The 19,050-nt window shown below is 46.1% G+C and overlaps 1 protein-coding gene across 1 annotated transcript in view; it reads right to left on the bottom strand.

The window, feature by feature from the left end:
- Positions 1-208: 208 nt before the first annotated feature.
- The window catches only part of INTS2 (integrator complex subunit 2), a 59,771-nt gene continuing 40,929 nt past the window's right edge, over positions 209-19,050 (bottom strand). Inside the window, exons 21-25 of the mRNA XM_058163854.1 lie at positions 16,958-17,248; positions 15,247-15,354; positions 10,883-10,988; positions 7,796-7,972; positions 209-4,605 (exon numbers count right to left, since the gene is read on the bottom strand). Of these exons, the coding sequence (XP_058019837.1) occupies positions 4,445-4,605; positions 7,796-7,972; positions 10,883-10,988; positions 15,247-15,354; positions 16,958-17,248 (843 nt within the window). The 3' untranslated portion in view covers positions 209-4,444. The remainder of the gene's footprint in view (positions 4,606-7,795; positions 7,973-10,882; positions 10,989-15,246; positions 15,355-16,957; positions 17,249-19,050) is intronic.

Consider the following 19,050-nt stretch of genomic DNA (forward strand, 5'->3'; position numbering starts at 1 on the left):
TTGGTAGTATACACTTCCCTCTTCATTTTGTAATTTACTAATCCATCTTTCTTTTCTTTCTGTTTTTTCAGTTTATATGCTAGCCATCCCTCTGGTTTATTTGCATTTTCGAAAAAGCTTTGCTTACTCCGCTTTGTTGTGCTAGCTCTTCTTTTTCGGGAATATTCAACTTATGTTTAATCAATTCCATTTGTTGTTTAAAATCTCCTCTTTGGGGTTCCTTTTGTAATTGTGTCGCTAGTTTTCTATATTCCGCCTCTAAATTTCTCTGTCATTGTTTTTTCTTTTTATTTTCTTTGGCCATATATACAATTGCAATGCCTCTCATAAATGCCTTTGCAGTATCCCATAGGTTTTAAATATTCGTGTCTTTTTTAATTTTCTTGAAAGAACAAACACATTTGTTCTTCCATCTTCAGCCTAAATTCTTCATGTTTTAGAATTGATCTCTTTTGGGTCCATCTAGTCATTTTCTTTTGTCCATTCCACCTAATTCCTTATTTATTTATCTATCTATCTATCTATCTATCTATCTATCTATCTATCTATCTATCTATCTATCTATCTATCTATTGATCTTTAAAAGTTTTTTATTTCGAACACATTAAAACGCAAGACAAACATACAACATTTATATACATCTCACTGTTTCTTATCAGCTATTCAAAGCGGTCCTTTCTTACTATTTACACATATTTTAATTCTACCTTATTCTACTTTTATATTATCTATATTCCTTTATTTCCTCTACATTTTACCGTTATTCAATTTTCGTCTCTTTCCTGTTTTCCAACCATTCATACCATCTACACCAGACCTTATAATATTCTGTATCTTTTTCTTCGATGAGTTTATCCATCTCTGCACATTCTAGGATTTTCTTAATTAAATGTTCTTCTGTTGGTAGGTTCTCCTTCTTCCAATTTTGCGCGTAAGCTATACGTGCTGCTGTTAATATGTGTAGTATTAAGTATTGTGTATCATTTGTATAGTTTTCTGTTGGGTCCACCTAATTCCTATTGGGTTATGGTCTGCCCAGGGTTATTGGGTTATGGTCTGCCTATTTCCACTTCCCCCACTTCTGGATTTAATTCTGTTGACACCCAAGCCATATCAATTCTGGACCACGATTTGTGTCTGTTCAAATAATATATAAATTGATTTTTCCCTTGATTTCGCTCTCTCCAACTATCCTGTATACTTAACTCCTCTGCCATTTAGGTAGTATTTTTCTATTTCTTGCTTTATCGCTTTTATGGTCTAATTTTCTGTCGACTATAGCGTTGAAGTCCCCCAAGATGCAGATATTATCTCCTTCTATCGTCCCGATTATATTATGTAATTTCCTATGAAATTGTTCTTGCCCCTCATTTGGGGCATAAATTCCTACAAGTATAACCAGTTTGTGATTTTAAGATTACCTCTCTTATTAAGATCCTACCCTCGTCATCTTTGTATATTTGTTTAGCCGAAATCCTCTCAACATAAAACACTACCCCTCTTTTTTTGTATTGCGAAAGTGATGCAAACATCTTTCCCTGTTTGGGGTATACCAATAATTGTTCATTTTTATTCTTTATATGAACTTCTTGTACTACTATTATATCCAAATTCATTTTATTTAATTTGTTAAAAAAAATTCTTTTTAGGAGGGGAATTCAGGCCATGAATGTTCAAGGGTAGAATCTTAATCTCTTACTGCCTTTCTCTACTTGTATCTGGATCTTGTCGCCTGTGTTGATCTGGTTTCTCTTGGTTCATTAAGTCTTCCCTCATTATTTTCTATTTGTCCTTCTTTCCCCATCTCTCTCTCTTTAATCTGCATTTCCTTCTTTTCTGCAGTTGTTAATCTTAGCTCTCCCTCTTCTCGTTTCTCTCTCTTCTGGCTCTTCCTCGCTACTAAAATTCCTATTACAGAATTCCTCCGCTTTATCTATGGTATCTATTCTAAATCTTTTTTCCTGCCATGAAATCATTCTCTCCTCTGGTTGTCAACCACCTAAAATTAATATTATGTCTAGTCAGTTTTGAAGTCAAGAACTGATATGGTCTTAACTCTCTCACTCTCCTCAGTACTTGCTTTAGCACCACCAGTTGTCTTCCTCTATGTTTGATAGGGTCATCTCTAGTTCTGTGGAGAATTTCATCTCGGATTGACTTTTTAACAAATCTAATATGAATCTCTTTCGGTAGATTGTGTCGCCTAGCGTAATTAGTATGGATTCCATAAATTTCGTCCATTTCAATTAACATTTCTTCTTTTCCAATTCCAAGAGCTTTCGCCAATATTTCTGCCATCATCTCTGGTAAATCTCCCCCTTTTTCTTCTCTTATATTTTGGAAGCATAAATCATGTGCTGCCTTTTCTGATTCGACAAATATAACGGTTGTTTCCAGTTCTTTATTGGCTTGCATTAGCTTCTCATTTATTTCGTCCACTCACTTTTAACGTGCTGGTCAAAACACTATCTCTATTCAAACTGTCAACTCCCACAGCTTAGTCAGCTCTTTTTACTTTTCAAAATTATGACAGTCTACTTTTGTGTCTTCTGGAGTTTCATGCCAATCTTTCCTTGATTTATTTAAATAATCACATTCTTTAATTGTACAGTTCTCCCTTTTTTTGGCTCACACTTTCCTTCGGCCGCTTTTTATCACGAAGGGGGGAATACTTTCCACCCTCCTTCCGCCTAGGGCTGTTTCTTCTTTAATCCGTCACCAAAAGGTCTAAGAGGCTCTTCTCCCACGATCACTCACATAAAGTTGTCAGAATCAATTATCACCAGGATTTATCATTCCGTTGTCCCGCTAGTTTGTCACTAGTCTCGTCCAGCTGTCTGCTCTTCACAGCTGCCATTGCAGGCCGTTTTCACCACCATTAGATCTCTCCGGGGCTTCTCCTGCCTTTCCAACCTGGACCGCCATCCAAGATTCGGCTGTCAGGACACCTCACTCTTCCGGTCCCCCTCCAAGGCACCTATGGCTCTGAGGAGCTTACTAGACAACTGGAAGTGGCTGTGGTTCCATGGAGTGCAGTTTCTCACACCCGTTTGGCTCGGCAGCTGACCCTGCCCCTCCCTCCCAATTTTCAAAGGGGGTTTATAAACCTTTTCCTACTTAGCAAGAACAAACATGGATTTATTACGTTCTGTCTCTTCGTATAGCTTAAAAGCTTAAAGCAAGACAAGGCGTCAAAACAACTGAATTGCACTAAATCCCCCTGGCATCTTTAGTTCCGTCCTTCCCGATTCACCATTCCAAATTTTGTGACCACCAATGCAAGTATAAGTAGTCCTTGACTTACAACCGTTTGCTGAATGACCGTTCAGAGTTACAACAGCACTGAAAAAAGTGACTTGTGGCCATTTTTTCAACCTCATGACCATTGCAGCATCCCCATGGTGACAGATAAAAAGTCAGCTCATGGCAACGGACTCATATTTTTGACAGTTGCAAGTGTCCTCAGGTTTACATGATCCCCTTTTGCGACCTTCGGACAAGCGAAGTCAATGGGGGGAGCCAGATTCACTCGGCAACCAGGTTACTAACTTAACTGCAGTGATTCACTTAACAACTAGAAATGTCGTAAAGGGGGCAAAACTTACTTAACAACCATCTTGCTTAGCAATGGGCATTTGGGCTCAATTGTTGTCGTAAGTCAAGGACTACCCGTAACGGGATAGAAAGTAGATATTTTCCTCAAATTGGCACAGCCAATGGATTTCTCTCTCTCTCTCTCCCTCCCTCTCCCTTCCACCTTCTTCCTTTTTATCAGCTTCCTTTGAATGCTTGCTGGGAAGATAAGAGGGGAAGCTTGATTTTTGTCTTTCACTGCGAGTTGTATTGTGTTTGGGGGTGTGTGTGCACGAAGGGAGGCTCAGCCAATCTCATTGTACACATGTTGTACTATGACAATTAAGGTTTGAACTGAATTGAATTCATAGTCCCACAACTCTTTATGAAGTCATTCCCACAGATTAAGGTTCTATCTAAAACTTAACCTCTTCAGCTTTAATCCAAGATATGGTGGAGCCAGTTGAAGAAATATAAAACTATTACTATTTTTTACAAAAGGGGAATCCAGTTCTCCAAATGATGTTACACGACACATTGGCAATCATTGTTTGTACGGCCTCCTCTCTGAAATGCAAGGAAACCTAGAACCACCTGGCAGCAGGAAAAGGGTAACCCCGGAGCAGCTTTCCCTGCTCTTGATCCCATGCTCCTCTTCTCGGAATCTCCAGCCAGGATGGCTTGTCTGAAGAGAACAGATCTTAATCACCCCAGTCTAGAGATGCTTTCTCCGAAAGCAGCAGTTGTTGACTTGTGGTTAATGCCGCAGCGGTGAAAAATGTTCCAGACAATCCTCGGTTTTTTACTTCGGCAAAAAATCCACGTACATCCTGCGATTTTGAGATAGCCCGACCGACCCATCCGGGTGTCTTTAAACGGCCCCGACGCTCATGTTAATGATTTCAACGAAGGTGTTTTCAATGCAGTGACAGAGTTGGACGTTGGGGTCTGCGCTAGGGGTCCCTCCTCCGGTTTTGTGAGTCGTAGGAAGTCTCGTCTGCTCCGTAGGCTTTTCCTTCAGCTGCTGGAGGCCTAGAGGTAAAACATTCATGGCAGGAAGGGGAAAAAATAAACTAAGGTAAATGTGGGAGAGCGGAAAAGCTTAGGCCGTGAAGTTAGGTATTTTGGGTGTGCATGCGCGCACAAATGAACTTCTGGTTTCCGGTGCGTACATGCACGCTGGCCAGCTAGTCTTTCGGTTACTGTTACACGCGACAATCAGAGGGCCAACGCACATGCTCATGCAGGAAAACAGAAGACCAGTTCTTCCTGTTTCCGGCACTGCCACACGCATGAAGGCCACCTGATCCTCGCGCACACATACATGCCACAAACCCAGAAGAGGAATGGGCAACATCACGTGTGCCAGGCAACATGGCTCCGTGTGCCACTCCGGGCACTTGTGCCATAGGTTCGCCATCATGGGCATAGGTTACATATTTGTGTGTGTGTATGTCTATATATGTGTGTGTGTGTGTCAACACTGTCTTATGCCCCTGGGATGTCAAACCATCTAGTAGGGCTGCGTTATTATTATCCTTCTCATCTTTCCCAATACCTATTTCCTATCAGAACCCTATCGTGATGCTGCCAATCTTAATGGGAAAGGGGGGGGACACCTTGGATATATTAGTTTATTACTTTCTTCCTTATATCCCACACAGCCTGTACCCTATTGATTTATAACCTTTATCCTGGTGCCCAGGTGCTCTGAGATTTTCTCACCTTTTGGGGGAATGTAAGGGGAGGGAGAGCCATGTGGGTTGAATCCCTTGGAAAGCCGGCAGGGGATGACCCTGAGAAAGTTCCCTTACCAAGTTCTCAGGACGGCTGTTACAATAACATCTCCACACCTGTGGATTGGCTGAATTCCACATTGGACTGAAGGGAAGGGTTTCTAATTCCTTTATCCTAACTGTATTGCCTTGGTATATACAGGGCCGTGGTAGCTCAGGCTGTAAGAAGCCTGTTATTAGAACACAGCAGCCTGCAATTACTGCAGGTTCAAGCCCGGCCCAAGGTTGACTCAGCCTTCCATCCTTTATAAGGTAGGTAAAATGAGGACCCAGATTGTTGGGGGGGCAATAAGTTGACTTTGTAAATATACAAATAGAATGAGACTATTGCCTTATACACTGTAAGCCTCCCTGAGTCTTTGGAGAAGGGCGGGATATAAATGTAAATAAAAAAAAATTGCCTGAGGGAATTCAGAGTCTGCTTTTTTTTCGTCTTGCTATCACTCCAGTTCAATAAAAGGTTCCTTTGGAAATGCCAAAGTTTCAAGAGTCTTTACTTTCTTGAATGAGGAGGAGAGGCTGGACCTTACATTCCCTTAGCTTCTTTGTTGTTTGTATCTCATGATTTATGTTGATTGCTTTTATTTAGTATCCTATGACTATTGTGCAATATTGTATCTTAGAATTTATGATGAATGTATTTTATGATGATTATGATCTTGATTTATCACTCGTCGTTTGTATGCACACTGAGAGCTTCTGTACCGGAGACAAATTCCTTGTGTGTCCTATAAATGGCCAATAAAGAATTCCATCCCATCCTATTTTGTGACCTGATGACCCGCTTAATGTGACTTATGATCATAATTCCAGGCCCAATTAGTCGCAGCAGAAGAGAATATTTGTAGCTCAGAGTAGAAATGTATCGGATCCTTGGTGCTCTCTGAACCTGATTGTTTTCTTGTAGATGTTTCATTACCAAACTAGGTTACATCATCAGTGTCATGAAAGGGATTGTTTACCTACAGGTGGCTTGCCCTGTGGGAGTGGTCTTGATGTTTCCTTGATTAGATGTCTGCTTAGTGTTCTTTTGCTTCTCTGAGCTGGTAGTTCCTTGATCGGGATATTTTTTACTGCTTGACTGTAGGTCTAGTATTAATTTTAGAGTTAATCTCTGCTTAACTGGGTGAAGAGGTGGCAGGGCAAGATGCTAGTATATAAAAAGAGAGCAAGCCCCACTCCCTTCTGCAACTGACGATGTTACCCAGTTGGGTAATGAAATGCCAGCAAGAAAACAACCAAGCTCAGACAGCACAAAATAGTCCTCCTCCTCCTCCTCCCTTCCTTCTTCATCCTCCACTTTGCAAACTCCACTCCCTTCTAGCTCTGATGTTATCTAGTTTGGTAATGAAATGTCTGCAGGAAAGCCACCAAGCTCAGAGAGCACCATGGACAATTACAGTCGTAAGTAGGGGACTACCTATATCTAAAACCAATGAATGAAGGAAATAGAGACCCTAAGACACGATTTCATTGAGAGCTGCATCAGGGTTGTGTGTGACCTGGCCAGCTAAACGTCACTCATGTTGGGGGCGCCTGTGGTGGCCCGAGTGCTCTGGCAATAAAATCGGGCTCCCGAGCTCTGTTTTCGGCCGCGACGGCCTTTTGCAACCCTCTTCCGGTGAAAATGGCGCTCAGGAGGGCCGATGAAGAACTCCATTTTTGCTGGCAGACAGAGCATGGCCTGGTTCTTCGCTGTTTCTAAGTCGGCCCCGCGGGCCAGATCTAACACCTGGCGGGCCGTGTGCAACTCGCGGGCCTTGAGTTTGACACCCCTGCCCTAAGATGATGTATCTTTCTCTCCCACACACTTTTCCTTTGATTACTACTGTTGTGCCTCGTCCGCTTTCCCCGCAGCCGGGGCCTTCTTATCTGCTTCTGAACGCTGAGGAATGTCCTAGCATGCCTCCCGGCCCCAGCCCTGGCTCCATGCCCAGACAGGCTGAGGAAGAAGAAGCGCCTCCAGCCCCCAGCCCTGGCTCCATGCCCAGGCAAACGGAGCAACTAGACCCCTCCCCCTCCCCCACAGCATGTGAGCCTGAGGAAGGTCAATTACCAACAGCTGCAGACTGGAGTGACCCTCGCTTCAGGAGAATTGATAAGCGGCGTCAACAGAAGGAAGGGAGGGGCAGGCCGGGATAAGTGCTGAGTCATGGAGCCACACCCCATGGCCTATATAAAGGATCTGCTTTCTGGCATTCTCTGAGTCAGGCAAAGTCTACCTTATCTTGCTGAAGTCACTTTCTGGTCTCCTGCCTGCCTTGAGAACTTTGCTAGGACTTTGGCAGAGCTGCAGAGGCACGCCTGATTCGGATTTCCCTGACCCGGCCGTCAGCGGAGGAGTGGGACACGACAACTACGACCAAAGATAGGAGAAGCCCAAGGGCAAGCAAAAAAGACTGAAAACCGTTGGGACAATGGCTTACGTGTAATAATCGGATCAAAATCCCTTGTTTCTGTGGCAACGTCGGAAGCACAAACTTGTCCAACCTGGATGAGCAGAGACATGATGTCTTCGTACAGGGGAGGAAAGGCTTGGCAGAATGAGACCAAGCAGGGCAGGGTAGGCATAAAAAACGTGTAACGCTTGGCCTCGGTGAGAACTGTTGAGGCAAAAGAAAGTTTGAAATAACAGTAGTGAATTGCAGAACTAAGGGGAGTCCTCGACTTATGACCACAGCTGCGATATAAGGATGTCTGCAAGAGGGACCGAAAGGCCCTGGGAATGGACCTTAACGACTGGGAAACCTTGACCTCCCATCGTTCAGCTTGGAGACTAAAGACGCAGCATGGCCTTCTCCAATTCGAAGAGACATTTGTTGAGGCAAAGAGGCAGTCCCGGAACCAGCAAAATCTTGGGGTTGGGCAAGGGACAGAATGTATCTGCCCTCAGTGTGGAAGGGATTGCCACTCTCGAATTGGCCTTTTTAGTCACACTAGATCAGCGGTTCTCAACCTGTGGGTCAGGACCCTGTTGGGGGTCGAATGACGATTTGCCAGGGGTCGCCTAAGACCATCGGAAATATGGGAAGTATACTTGCGAGTCGAAGAATCGCGCTCCAATGGTTGACTCCACAAGCCAGCTGCAGGCTCTTCAAATCGCTGGCCGAATTCGGTTTCAGGCGTGATGAATTAAAAAAGAGAGAAATCTTTGCTCTGATGTCTCCCTCTCAAGCCAGCTGCAATCACTCCCAATCACTAGCCGAATCTGGCTTCAGGCGCGATAAACGTAATAGGGGAGGAGTCTCCGCTTTAATGCCTCTGTCCTCAAGGCAATCGCCAGCAGTTCAGATCGCTAGCCAATACGGCTTCAGGTGCGATAAATTCAAAACGAAAATAATTTTACGGTTGGAGTCGCCACATTGTGGGGAATTGTATTAAAGGGGTTGCCACATCGTGGAGAATTGTATTAAAGGGGTCGCAGCACTATAAAGGTTGAGAACCACTGCACTAGATGCTCTTTTAGGACCTCTTTCCAGAGCACGATACCATAGTCTTTCGAGACCGAAGGATGCCAATGCAATGCAATGACCAACATCGTCTTCTGTAGCTAAGCAAGGAAATTATTAAGTGAGACGTGCCTGATTTTACGACCTTTTCCGCTAGGGTTGTTAAGTAAATCGTAGCGGCTGTTAAGCGAATCATGCACTCATTACGCAAATCCGGCTTCCCGCATGGATTTTGTCAGTCAGAAGACGGCTGGGAGTGTGGCAAAAGGTGACCACATGACCACTGGGTGCTGCAACCATCATAAATACACATGTGAACTGCCAAATGCACAAATTTTGACGATGTGACTTTGCAATATAAATTTTGGGCTCAATTGTGATTTTAAGTCTTATTGAGCCCAAAGTTTACCGTATTTTTCAGAGTATAAGATGTACCTTAATTTTTGGGGAGGAAAATAAGAAAAAAGCTGATTGGCAGGTGGATTGGGCTCCCGGAATACCCCCAATCAGCTGTTCCCAGAGGGGAATTTTAGCAACAGGTTCCTTGGTTGTGAGCTCTGTGCCTTGCTTTTTTTTTTTTTGCTTTATTTTTCTGCCTCTGAAACACTGTTTCACAAAAAACTTTTTTCTGCCTCTGAAAGCCTCCAAAACAGCTTCAGAAAAAAAGCCTCTGAAGCTCTGTTTGAGAGCTTCTTTTCTGAAGCTCCATTAGGGGCTTTTTTTCTAAACTCTGTTAAGCTCTGTTTGGGGCTTTTTTTCTAAGACTCCATTTCTGATTTTTAGCCTCTAAAACCTCCGTTTGAGAAGCTGGACGGGGCTATAAGACGCACCCAGATTTTCACCCTTTTTTGTGGGAAAAAGGTGTGTCTTATACTCTGAAAAATACAGTATATTGGTAAATGAGACATCTGTTAAATGAGTTTTGTCCCCATTTTACGATCTTTCTTGCCACTGTTTTAAAGCAAATCACTGTAGTTGTTAAGCGAGTAACATGGTTGCTGAGTAAATTTGGCTTCCCCATTGACTTTGCCTGTCAGAAGGTCACAAAAGGGAATCGTGTGACCCCGGGAAACTGCAACCATCATAAATACGAGTCAGGTGCCAAGCATCCGAATTTTGATCACATGAGAAATCTGTGAGAAACGGTCAGAAGTCCTTTTTTTCAGTGCCATTGTAACTTCGAAGGGTCACTAAATGAACTGTTGTAAGTCAAGGACTGCCTGAAAATACATACTAATTCATAATGACAGACAATGTAAATAGATTGGGAAAGGCAAAGTCACTCATTCACCAGGAAAGATGAAGTGGGTGCTGTATTCTCCCCACTACCAAGTAGAGATTTGGTTCCAAAAATGGAATCATAGAGACAGAAAGTCCCTTTTGACTGTCCAGCACTAACTACCGTCCGTTTTTTGGCCTCCGCATGCCCTGTTTTCGGGCCTTTTTCAGGGCTTTTTTCGGCCTGTTTTTGAGGCTTTTTTCGGCCTGTTTTCAGGACATTTTTCGGCCCGTTTTCAGGGCTTTTTTTTGGCCTTTTTTCAGCCTGTTTTCCAGGCTTTTTTTTGGCCTGTTTTGAGGCATTTTTGGTCCGTATTCAAGGCTTTTTTTGGCCCATTTTCACGGCTTTTTTCAGCCCGTATTCAAGGCTTTTTTCGGCCCATTTTCGGGGCTTTTTCGGCCCGTATTCAAGGCTTTTTCAGCCCATTTTGAGGCTTTTTGGCCTGTTTTGAGGCATTTTTGGCCCATTTCGGGCTTTTTCGGCCCGTATTCAAGGCTTTTTTCAGCCCATTTTTGAGGCTTTTTTGGCCTGTTTTGAGGCATTTTTTTGGCCCATTTTCGAGGCTTTTAACCCTCGAAAACGGGCCAAAAAAAGCCCTGAAAACAGGCCAAAAAAAAAAAAAAAGGCTAGAAAAGGGCCAAAAAAAGGCCCGAAAAAAGGGAAGCCAAAAACGTTTTTTGTTGTTTTTTTCTTCTAAATTTAGGTGTGACTTATAGTCAAGTACGTCTTATATGAAAAATACGGTAGGTTCCAGGGCTAGACTTTCCAGGCCTAGCCTGGCTTACCTGTCAGCAGGGTCCCCATGACATTGATGGCCAAACGTGCCACGCTCAGAGACTTGGGTAGCGCATACTGAATGCACAAGTAAGAAAGCAACTGGATAGCAAATATCTGGAAAGGGAAGAAGCAAAACCAGAAAATCACTCAGGAAAGACCTTTAAAAGGAGCTACAGGTAGCCCTCGACGTACGGCCACAATTGAGCCCGAAATTTATGTTGCTAACGAGACATTGGTTAAGTGAGTTTTGCCCGGTTTGACGGCTTTTCTTGCCACAGTTGTTAAGGGAATCACTGCAGTTCTTCACTTAGTGATGTGGTTGTTAAGTGAGATTAGCTTCCCCATTGACTTGGCTGGCCAGAAGGTGGCCAAATGGGGATCACGTGACACCCCCCTGGGAGGCTGCGACTATCATAAATGTGAGTCAGTTGCACTACTATTAATCTCATCGTTCCCATCACCCATCTCCTTGCACTTATGACTGACTGTAAGATTGTCACTTCATTGCTTGTATCCTTATTCTTATTCATTGCTTGTATTCTTATTCTTATCCATTTTTCTAACTAAGCTAAACCAGCTACAGGTACCGGAACAGGCTTGTAAGTGGATCACAAGCTTCCTAACAAACAGGAAGCAGCAGGTGAAGCTAAGCAAGATCACATCAAATACCTGTACAATTAGCACAGGGGCCCCCCAAGGCTGTGTGCTCTCCCCACTTCTCTTCTCTCTGTATACCAATGACTGCATCTCCAATGATCCATCTGTTAAGCTACTGAAGTTCGCAGATGACACAACAGTGATTGGTCTCATTCGAGACAATGACGAATCCGCATATAGACGAGAGGTCGAACGACTAGCCTTGTGGTGCAACCAAAACAATCTGGAACTGAACACACTCAAAACCGTAGAAATGGTGGTAGACTTTAGGAGAAACCCTTCCATACTTCCACCTCTCACAATACTTGACAACACAGTATCAACAGTAGAAACCTTCAAATTTCTAGGTTCTATCATATCGCAAGATCTAAAATGGACAGCTAACATCAAAACATCATTAAAAAGGACAACAAAGAATGTTCTTTCTGCACCAACTCAGTAAGCTCAAACTGCCCAAGGAGCTGCTGATTCAGTTCTACAGAGGAATTATTGAGTCTGTCATTTGCACCTCTATAACTGTCTGGTTCGGTTCTGCAACCCAACAAGAAAAACACAGACTTCAGAGGATAATTAGAACTGCAGAAAAATAATTGCTACCAACCTCCCTTCCATTGAGGATCTGTATACTGCATGAATCAAGAAGAGGGCCGTGAAAATATTTACAGATCCCTCACATCCTGGACATAAACTGTTTCAACTCCTACCCTCAAAACGACGCTATAGAGCACTGCACACCAGAACAACTAGACACAAGAACAGTTTTTTCCCGAAGGCCATCACTCTGCTAAACAAATAATTCCCTCAACACTGTCAAACTATTTACTGAATCTGCACTACTATTAATCTTCTCATCGTTCCCATCACCAATCTCTTTCCATTTATGACTGTATGACTATAACTTGTTGCTGGCAATCCTTATGATTTATATTGATATATTGACCATCAATTGTGCTGTAAATGTTGTACCTTGATGAAGGTATCTTTTCTTTTATGTACACTGAGAGCATATGCACCAAGACAAATTCCTTGTGTGTCCACTCACACTTGGCCAATAAAAAATTCTATTTTATTCTGTTCTGTTCTGTTCTGTTCTGTACTGTTCTATTCTATTCTATTCTAAATGTTTGAATTTTTATCATGTGACCATGGGGATGCTGCAACAGTCGTAAGTGTGAAATATGGTCATAAGTCACTTTTGACAGTGCTGTTGTAACTTCAAGTGGTCACTAAATACATTGTTGTAAGTTGAGGGCTACCTATACTTTGAGCCAGCAAAGAGGCCCAAGGCTAGATTTTATCCTGGAAGAAGCCTACTTAGGGTCTATATTACAGAATGAGATGGGTGGTACCCTAAAATGTGATGTTCCAAGTACAGGTAGTCCTCAATTTACAACAATTTATTTAGTGACCATTCGAAGTTACAACGGCACTGAAAAAAGTGACTGATGATCATTTTTCACACTTACGACCGTTGCAGCACCCCCAGGGTCACGTGATTTACATTCGGTTGCATGACAACTGACTCGTATTTATGACGGTTGCAGTGTCCCGGAGTTACGTGATCCCCTTTTGCGACCTTCTGACAAGCCAAGTCAACGGGGAAACCCGATTCACTTAACAACGATGTTACTGGTTTAAGAACTGCAGCGATTTGCTTAATAAATCTGGCAAGCAAAGTTGTAAAATGGGGCAAAACTCACTTAACAAACTTCTCACTTAGCACTACAAATTTGGAGCTCAATGGTGGTCGTAAAGCGAGGACTAGCCATACAAGCAGTCCTTGATTTATACTTGGAAAATGTCTATAGCCATCATAGCAAACTATGGCACACGTGACATGAGAAGCCATGTCTCCTAGCACATGCAGCCTTGCCTGCTTCTCTTCCGGGTTTCTGGTACGCATGGACGCGCAACAATCAGCTTTCCTTGGCATGCACGGCAGTGCCGAAAACCGGTGTGTACATGCCCGCCAGCCGATTGTCGGATGCACATGCGCACCGGAACCTGGACATTTGGCTTTTCCGGAGCACAATCCCTTTGCGCGCGCGGCAGTGCTGAAAGCCGGCCTGTACATGCGCATCGGCCAGATGATCATTGGCCACTCATGTGTGCTAGAACCCAGAAGTTCGACTTTTCCAGAGCGCGGCCCCCATGAGCGTGCACATACGAGTGTGACATTTTTGCACGACCTTTCCGGCACTCGGTGCCAAAAAAGTTCACCATCACTGGTCTACAGATTTGGGGCTCTATTGCAAGAGGCCAATAGATTTGGGGACATCCACGTTCCTGGGGAAAACTGTTTCACAAAACAGATGCCAGGACCAAAAAGACGCTGACTTCCTGAGGACCCACTAGCCCAGTGATGGCTAACCTTTTTGCCATTGTGTGCCAGGATAGTGGGGGGTGGAGTTTATGCGCGCGCATGCCCACATCCGTAATTCTATGTGCTGTGCCCTGCCCTGCGCATGCGCGTGCAACCCTCGTTCCCTCCCCCCTCCCCGCTCTTGGCCCATCATGGCCTTGTAGGCCTGTTTTTCTTGCTCACCTGGCTCCAGATCCTCTCTATGCATTTGGGGAGAGCGAAAACAGCCTTCCCCATCCCCTCGGAAGCCCTCTGGAGGCCCAAAACGGCCCGTTTCCCAACTTCCGGTTGGACAGGAAGTGACGTTGTTTGCTATCCCCAGCCTCCAGAGCCTCTCTAGGGGTCTCTGGAGGCTGGGGACAGCAAAAAACATCACTTCCTGTCCAATCGGAAGTTGGGAAACAGGCCGTTTTGGGCCTCCGGAGGACCTGGGGAAGGCTGTTTTTGCCCTCCCTAGATGCCTAGAGAGGATCTGGAGCCAGGTGAGAAAAAAAAAGTGGGCCTTCCCCACCCACCACAGGCCCTCCGGAGGCAGGAAACAGCCTGTTTCCCTACTTCTGGTGGGCCCAGAAAACCCGAATATCAGCTGGCTGGCGTGCGCATGAGTGCCGGAGCTGAGCTGGCGTGCCCACTGATATGACTACGCGTGCCACCTGTGGCACGCATGCCATAGGTTCGCCATCACGGCACTAGCTTCACTGAGGGGATCCAGAACAGGGCCACTCTTCCAGGTTGGTTTGACAACAAATAAAACCCCTGATCTACGATGCTGTTCTGTCCTCCTTCGCCTCCGTCCGAGTGATGGCTTAATTAGCTGGCACTATCAACTCTGGCAGCAGAATAGCCAGCGTCTGCCAAGTGTCTCTGTAATCTCCCTCGAGGCCTATGAGTCACCCAGGAACAAACAGTACTTCAGCTCTTAGTTAAGCAGTTGATTTTGCCTGCTACGAAGAGGCATAGCAGCCCTCGCTGGTTTTATATCCTGTGGGGTGTGGCTCCATGACTCAGCACTTCCTAGGCCTGCCCCACCCCTGCTTCTGTTGTTCCCACCTCTCCTGCCTACGAAACCTAAGGTCCAGCCAGGCCTGATTGCCATCAGCTGAGTCTGGAGGTGTGGCCTTGGGGTGGGAAAGAGTCAGGGGACGGAGGCTCGTTATCTCCTCCACTTGGCCTGCCTCTGGCTCCTGGAGCTGAGCCAGGGAAGCCAGTGCTCCCGAGGTAAGTCCTGACGGCCCTTCCCCCTCACTTTCCAAGTCACTTTCTGGCAGGAGGCCCGGCTCAGGGGGCACAGACACAACAGATGCAGACCCACACATACGGGGAGGGGTGGGAGGCAGCTGCGTGAGCCAGTACCTGTTTCTCCAGTTCAGGCTGAGCAATCAGTTCGGGGATGAAGTCCAGGCAGATATGCATTGAGGGGATGCCAGCCACAGTTAGGGGAAGCAGCTCACAAGGGTAGCCCTGTTTGGGAGAGGAAGGGAAGAAACAATGGCCCATGCGAGAAATCTGGCTTAGCCCTGCCTGTTTCAAGCAAAACCAAAGGAGAATCTTTACAGCTCAGGGTTGACATGCAGGATCCTTGGTGCTCTCTGAGCTTGGTTGTTTTCTTGCAGATAAGAGGAGGAGGAGAAGGAAAAGAGGAGGAAGAGGAGGGCGACTGAGGGGTCCTTGGTGCTCTCTGAGCTTGGTTGTTTTCTTGCAGATGTTTCATAACCCAACTAGGTAACACCATCAGTGCAAGAAGGGAGTGCGGTTTGCGAAGAGGAGGAGGAGAAGGAAAAGAGGAGGAAGAGGAGGACGACTGAGGGGTCCTTGGTGCTCCTGAGCTTGGTTGTTTTCTTGCAGGTGTTTCATAACCCAACTAGGTAACACCATCAGTGCAAGAAGGGAGAGCGGTTTGCGAAGAGGAGGAGGAGAAGGAAAAGAGGAGGAAGAGGAGGACGACTGAGGGGTCCTTGGTGCTCCTGAGCTTGGTTGTTTTCTTGCAGGTGTTTCATAACCCAACTAGGTAACACCATCAGTGCAAGAAGGGAGTGCGGTTTGCGAAGAGGAGGAGGAGAAGGAAAAGAGGAGGAAGAGGAGGAGGACTGAGGGGTCCTTGGTGCTCCTGAGCTTGGTTGTTTTCTTGCAGATGTTTCATAACCCAACTAGGTAAGACCATCAGTGCAAGAAGGGAATGAGGTTTCTGAAGAGGAGGAGGAAAAGGGGAGGAAGAGGAAGAGGAGGAGGACTGAAGGCTCCTTGGTGCTCTCTGAGCTTGGTTGTTTTCTTGCAGGCGTTTCATTACCCAACTAGGTAACATCATCAATGCTAGTAAGGAGTGCTGTTTGCTGTCAGTTTATATTCTGGTGTCTTTAACAAGATCCATAGACTACACAAAAGGGACAATCTACCAGCCCAAAAGAAAACAAAAAGACTCCAGCATCTCTCCATCAGCAATCAGCACCCAAATCAGCATAGATCAGGGATGTCAAACTGTTGGCCTGAGGGCTGGATGCGTCACATGCAGGCCACTCCCATCCCAGATCCGCGAAGGGGAAAAAATGTCGCGAAACTTCACGTGAAGGCAGCGTGAGGCTGCGAATTTGACACCCGTGGCATAGATTAACTCCAAGGTTAACCTCAGACCAACAATCAAGTAAACAATACCCCAGTCAAGAAACTGCCAAATAGCTGATCCTCAAGTTACGACCATAATGGACCTTGCCCATTACGGTCGTAAGTTGTTATAAAACGGGGTTGGTCATTAGAGTCGTAACTCAAGGATTATCTGTGTTATCTATTTCACTGATGGCACTTTGAGCTCAAGTGACAGATCCCAGGAAACACCCACCCACACATCCATTGAAAGCTATAGATCAGGGATCTCCAACCTTGGCAACTTGAAGACTTGTGGACTTCAACTCCCAGAGTTTCTCAGCCAGCTTTGCTGGCTGAGGGACTCTGGGAGTTGAAGTCCACAAGTCTTCAAGTTGCCAAGGTTGGAGACCCCTGCTATAGATGGTCCGGCATGGCACGAGCAGCCAAGTTGTCCAAAGAGCAGCTGAAAACACAAAACACACACCTGGAAGTGAACCAGCTTAGCAATGTTGGGGTCGGCGATGAACATCTGGTGTACAAGACAGCAAACCAGGCACTGGACTTCCCTCAAGCTGCAGAGAAGGCTGTCTTCTACTTCCTCCCCGTCTCTTCCTTCCTTCTCCTCTTCCTCTTCCTCTGTGACCTGCTTGTTTGGAGGATTGCGTATGGCACTTCCTGGCTGGTTCTTTAACAGTCTGCTGGACTTCCTGCCCGGAGGGCTTTCTTCTTCCAAAGGCAAGCAGATCTCCAGAAGGATCTGCACTGCGGCACTATCCTGGAAGAAGGTAATGTGATGACCCAGGGCGTGGGACGAAGGCAACACAGCCAGAGAACCGGCATGAGTCCCTTTATTGGCACCATCTTTGCCCCCAACGTCCTTTTTTACTCTCCGGCCTGGATAAAAACTCTCCCACAAACCTGTAGCAGCTTCTGGCTGCAGATACTCCAGTCCAAATGCTGTAAGCAGAATGACTACAGTCAATCACTCCAGCACGGCAAGATAACAAGTCCCAGAAGCGAGGAATAATTCGAGCAAGACAAGCATACAGAAGCACAGCACTAATTCAAACAGTCAGAAGAAATGCCGGCCACAACTCTCAACATTAAATGAATTCAGCGTTTTTCCCCGACAAGCGCCTCTGTTCTATCCCACTCCGCAGTCCGGGAGACACGAGCGATGACTTAATTAGCCGGGAACTATCAGCTCTGGCAGCAAACTAGGAAGCGTCTGCCAAGTGTCTCTGTTATCTCTCTTGATGCCGATGAGTCAGCCAGGAAACCAGGAACAAACAGGACTCTAATTTTCTCCCTCTAAGCAGTTGATTTGCTCGCCACAAAGTGGTATAGCAGCCCTTGCTGCTTTTATATCCTGTGGGGTGTGGCTCCATGACTTAGCACTTCCTAGGCCTCCCCCACCCTTGCTTTTGTTGTTCCCACCTCTCCTGCCTACAAAACCTAGGGTCCAGCCAGGCCTGATTGCCATCAGCTGAGTCTGGAGGCGTGCCCTGGGGGGGGGGAAAGAGTCAGGGGACGGAGGCCTCGTTATCTCCTCCACCTGGCCTCCCTCTGGCTCCTGGAGCTAAGCCAGGGAAGCCGGTGCTCCCGAGGTAAGTCCTGCTGGCCCTTCCCCCTCACTTTCCGAGTCACTTTCTGGCAGGGGGCCCGGTTGGGGGGGGGGCGCAGACACAACAGCCCCTCCCAACAGCCTCTCCTTTAAACTCCATCCCCAGGTGTGCCTTGTGAAGGGAATCTAAGCCCTTTCCTTCCTCATAAGCCACACAACCCACGTTGCTCTCATCTGCATTCTTCCCTGTGCGCCCTAGGGTGAGGAGGGGGTGGGCTTTGGTCTTCATCTGAACCCCCTCTCCCTTGTTCTATCTCTCCCCTGCTCTGCCCAAATAAAGCTCCCCTGCTTTGCCCAACCTGACTTTGCCCTTCCCTAGTTTCCTCCTGTTGTGGCTCCCAAACCTGGCCCAATGCCCAAAAGTGCCTTGGAGCCGGGCCTGCTGTCCGAAAGTGACTCAGAGCCGGGCCTGCTCCCAGAATGTAATTTGGAGAGTGAGGGAGAAGGGCCGTCAGGACTTATCGTGGAAGCACCGGCCTCCCTGGATCAGCTCCAGGAGCCAGAAGCAGGCCAAGTGAAAGAGATAACGAGGCCTCCTTCTCCTGACTCTTCCCCCCCAGCCCACGCCTGCAGACCCAGCTGACAGCAATCAGGCTTGGCTCAATCCTAGGTTTCGTAGGCAGGAGAGAAGGGAACAACAGAAACAGGGGAGGGGCAGGCCTAGGAAGTGCTGAGTCATGCAGCCACACCCCACAGGTTATAAAAGGCAGCAAGAGCTGGTGTGTCTCTTTTCATCAGGCAAATCCACAGATTGACTAGAGCTGAAGGTTGTGACTCACCAGCGTCTTGGCAGCTATTGAGGGCTCTTGGCAGATGTTGATTCTTTTGCTGCCAGAGCTGATAAGAGCTGGCTAATTAAGCCATCGTTTGGACGGAGGCGAGGAGGACACAACACCTCCACAGCCAACAGAACCACTCTCCCGCTCTCTGTCCACTGTTTGTCTTCTGTCTCA

Source organism: Ahaetulla prasina, chromosome 1 (genome assembly GCF_028640845.1).
Source record: "Ahaetulla prasina isolate Xishuangbanna chromosome 1, ASM2864084v1, whole genome shotgun sequence".
Classification (NCBI taxonomy): domain Eukaryota; kingdom Metazoa; phylum Chordata; class Lepidosauria; order Squamata; family Colubridae; genus Ahaetulla; species Ahaetulla prasina.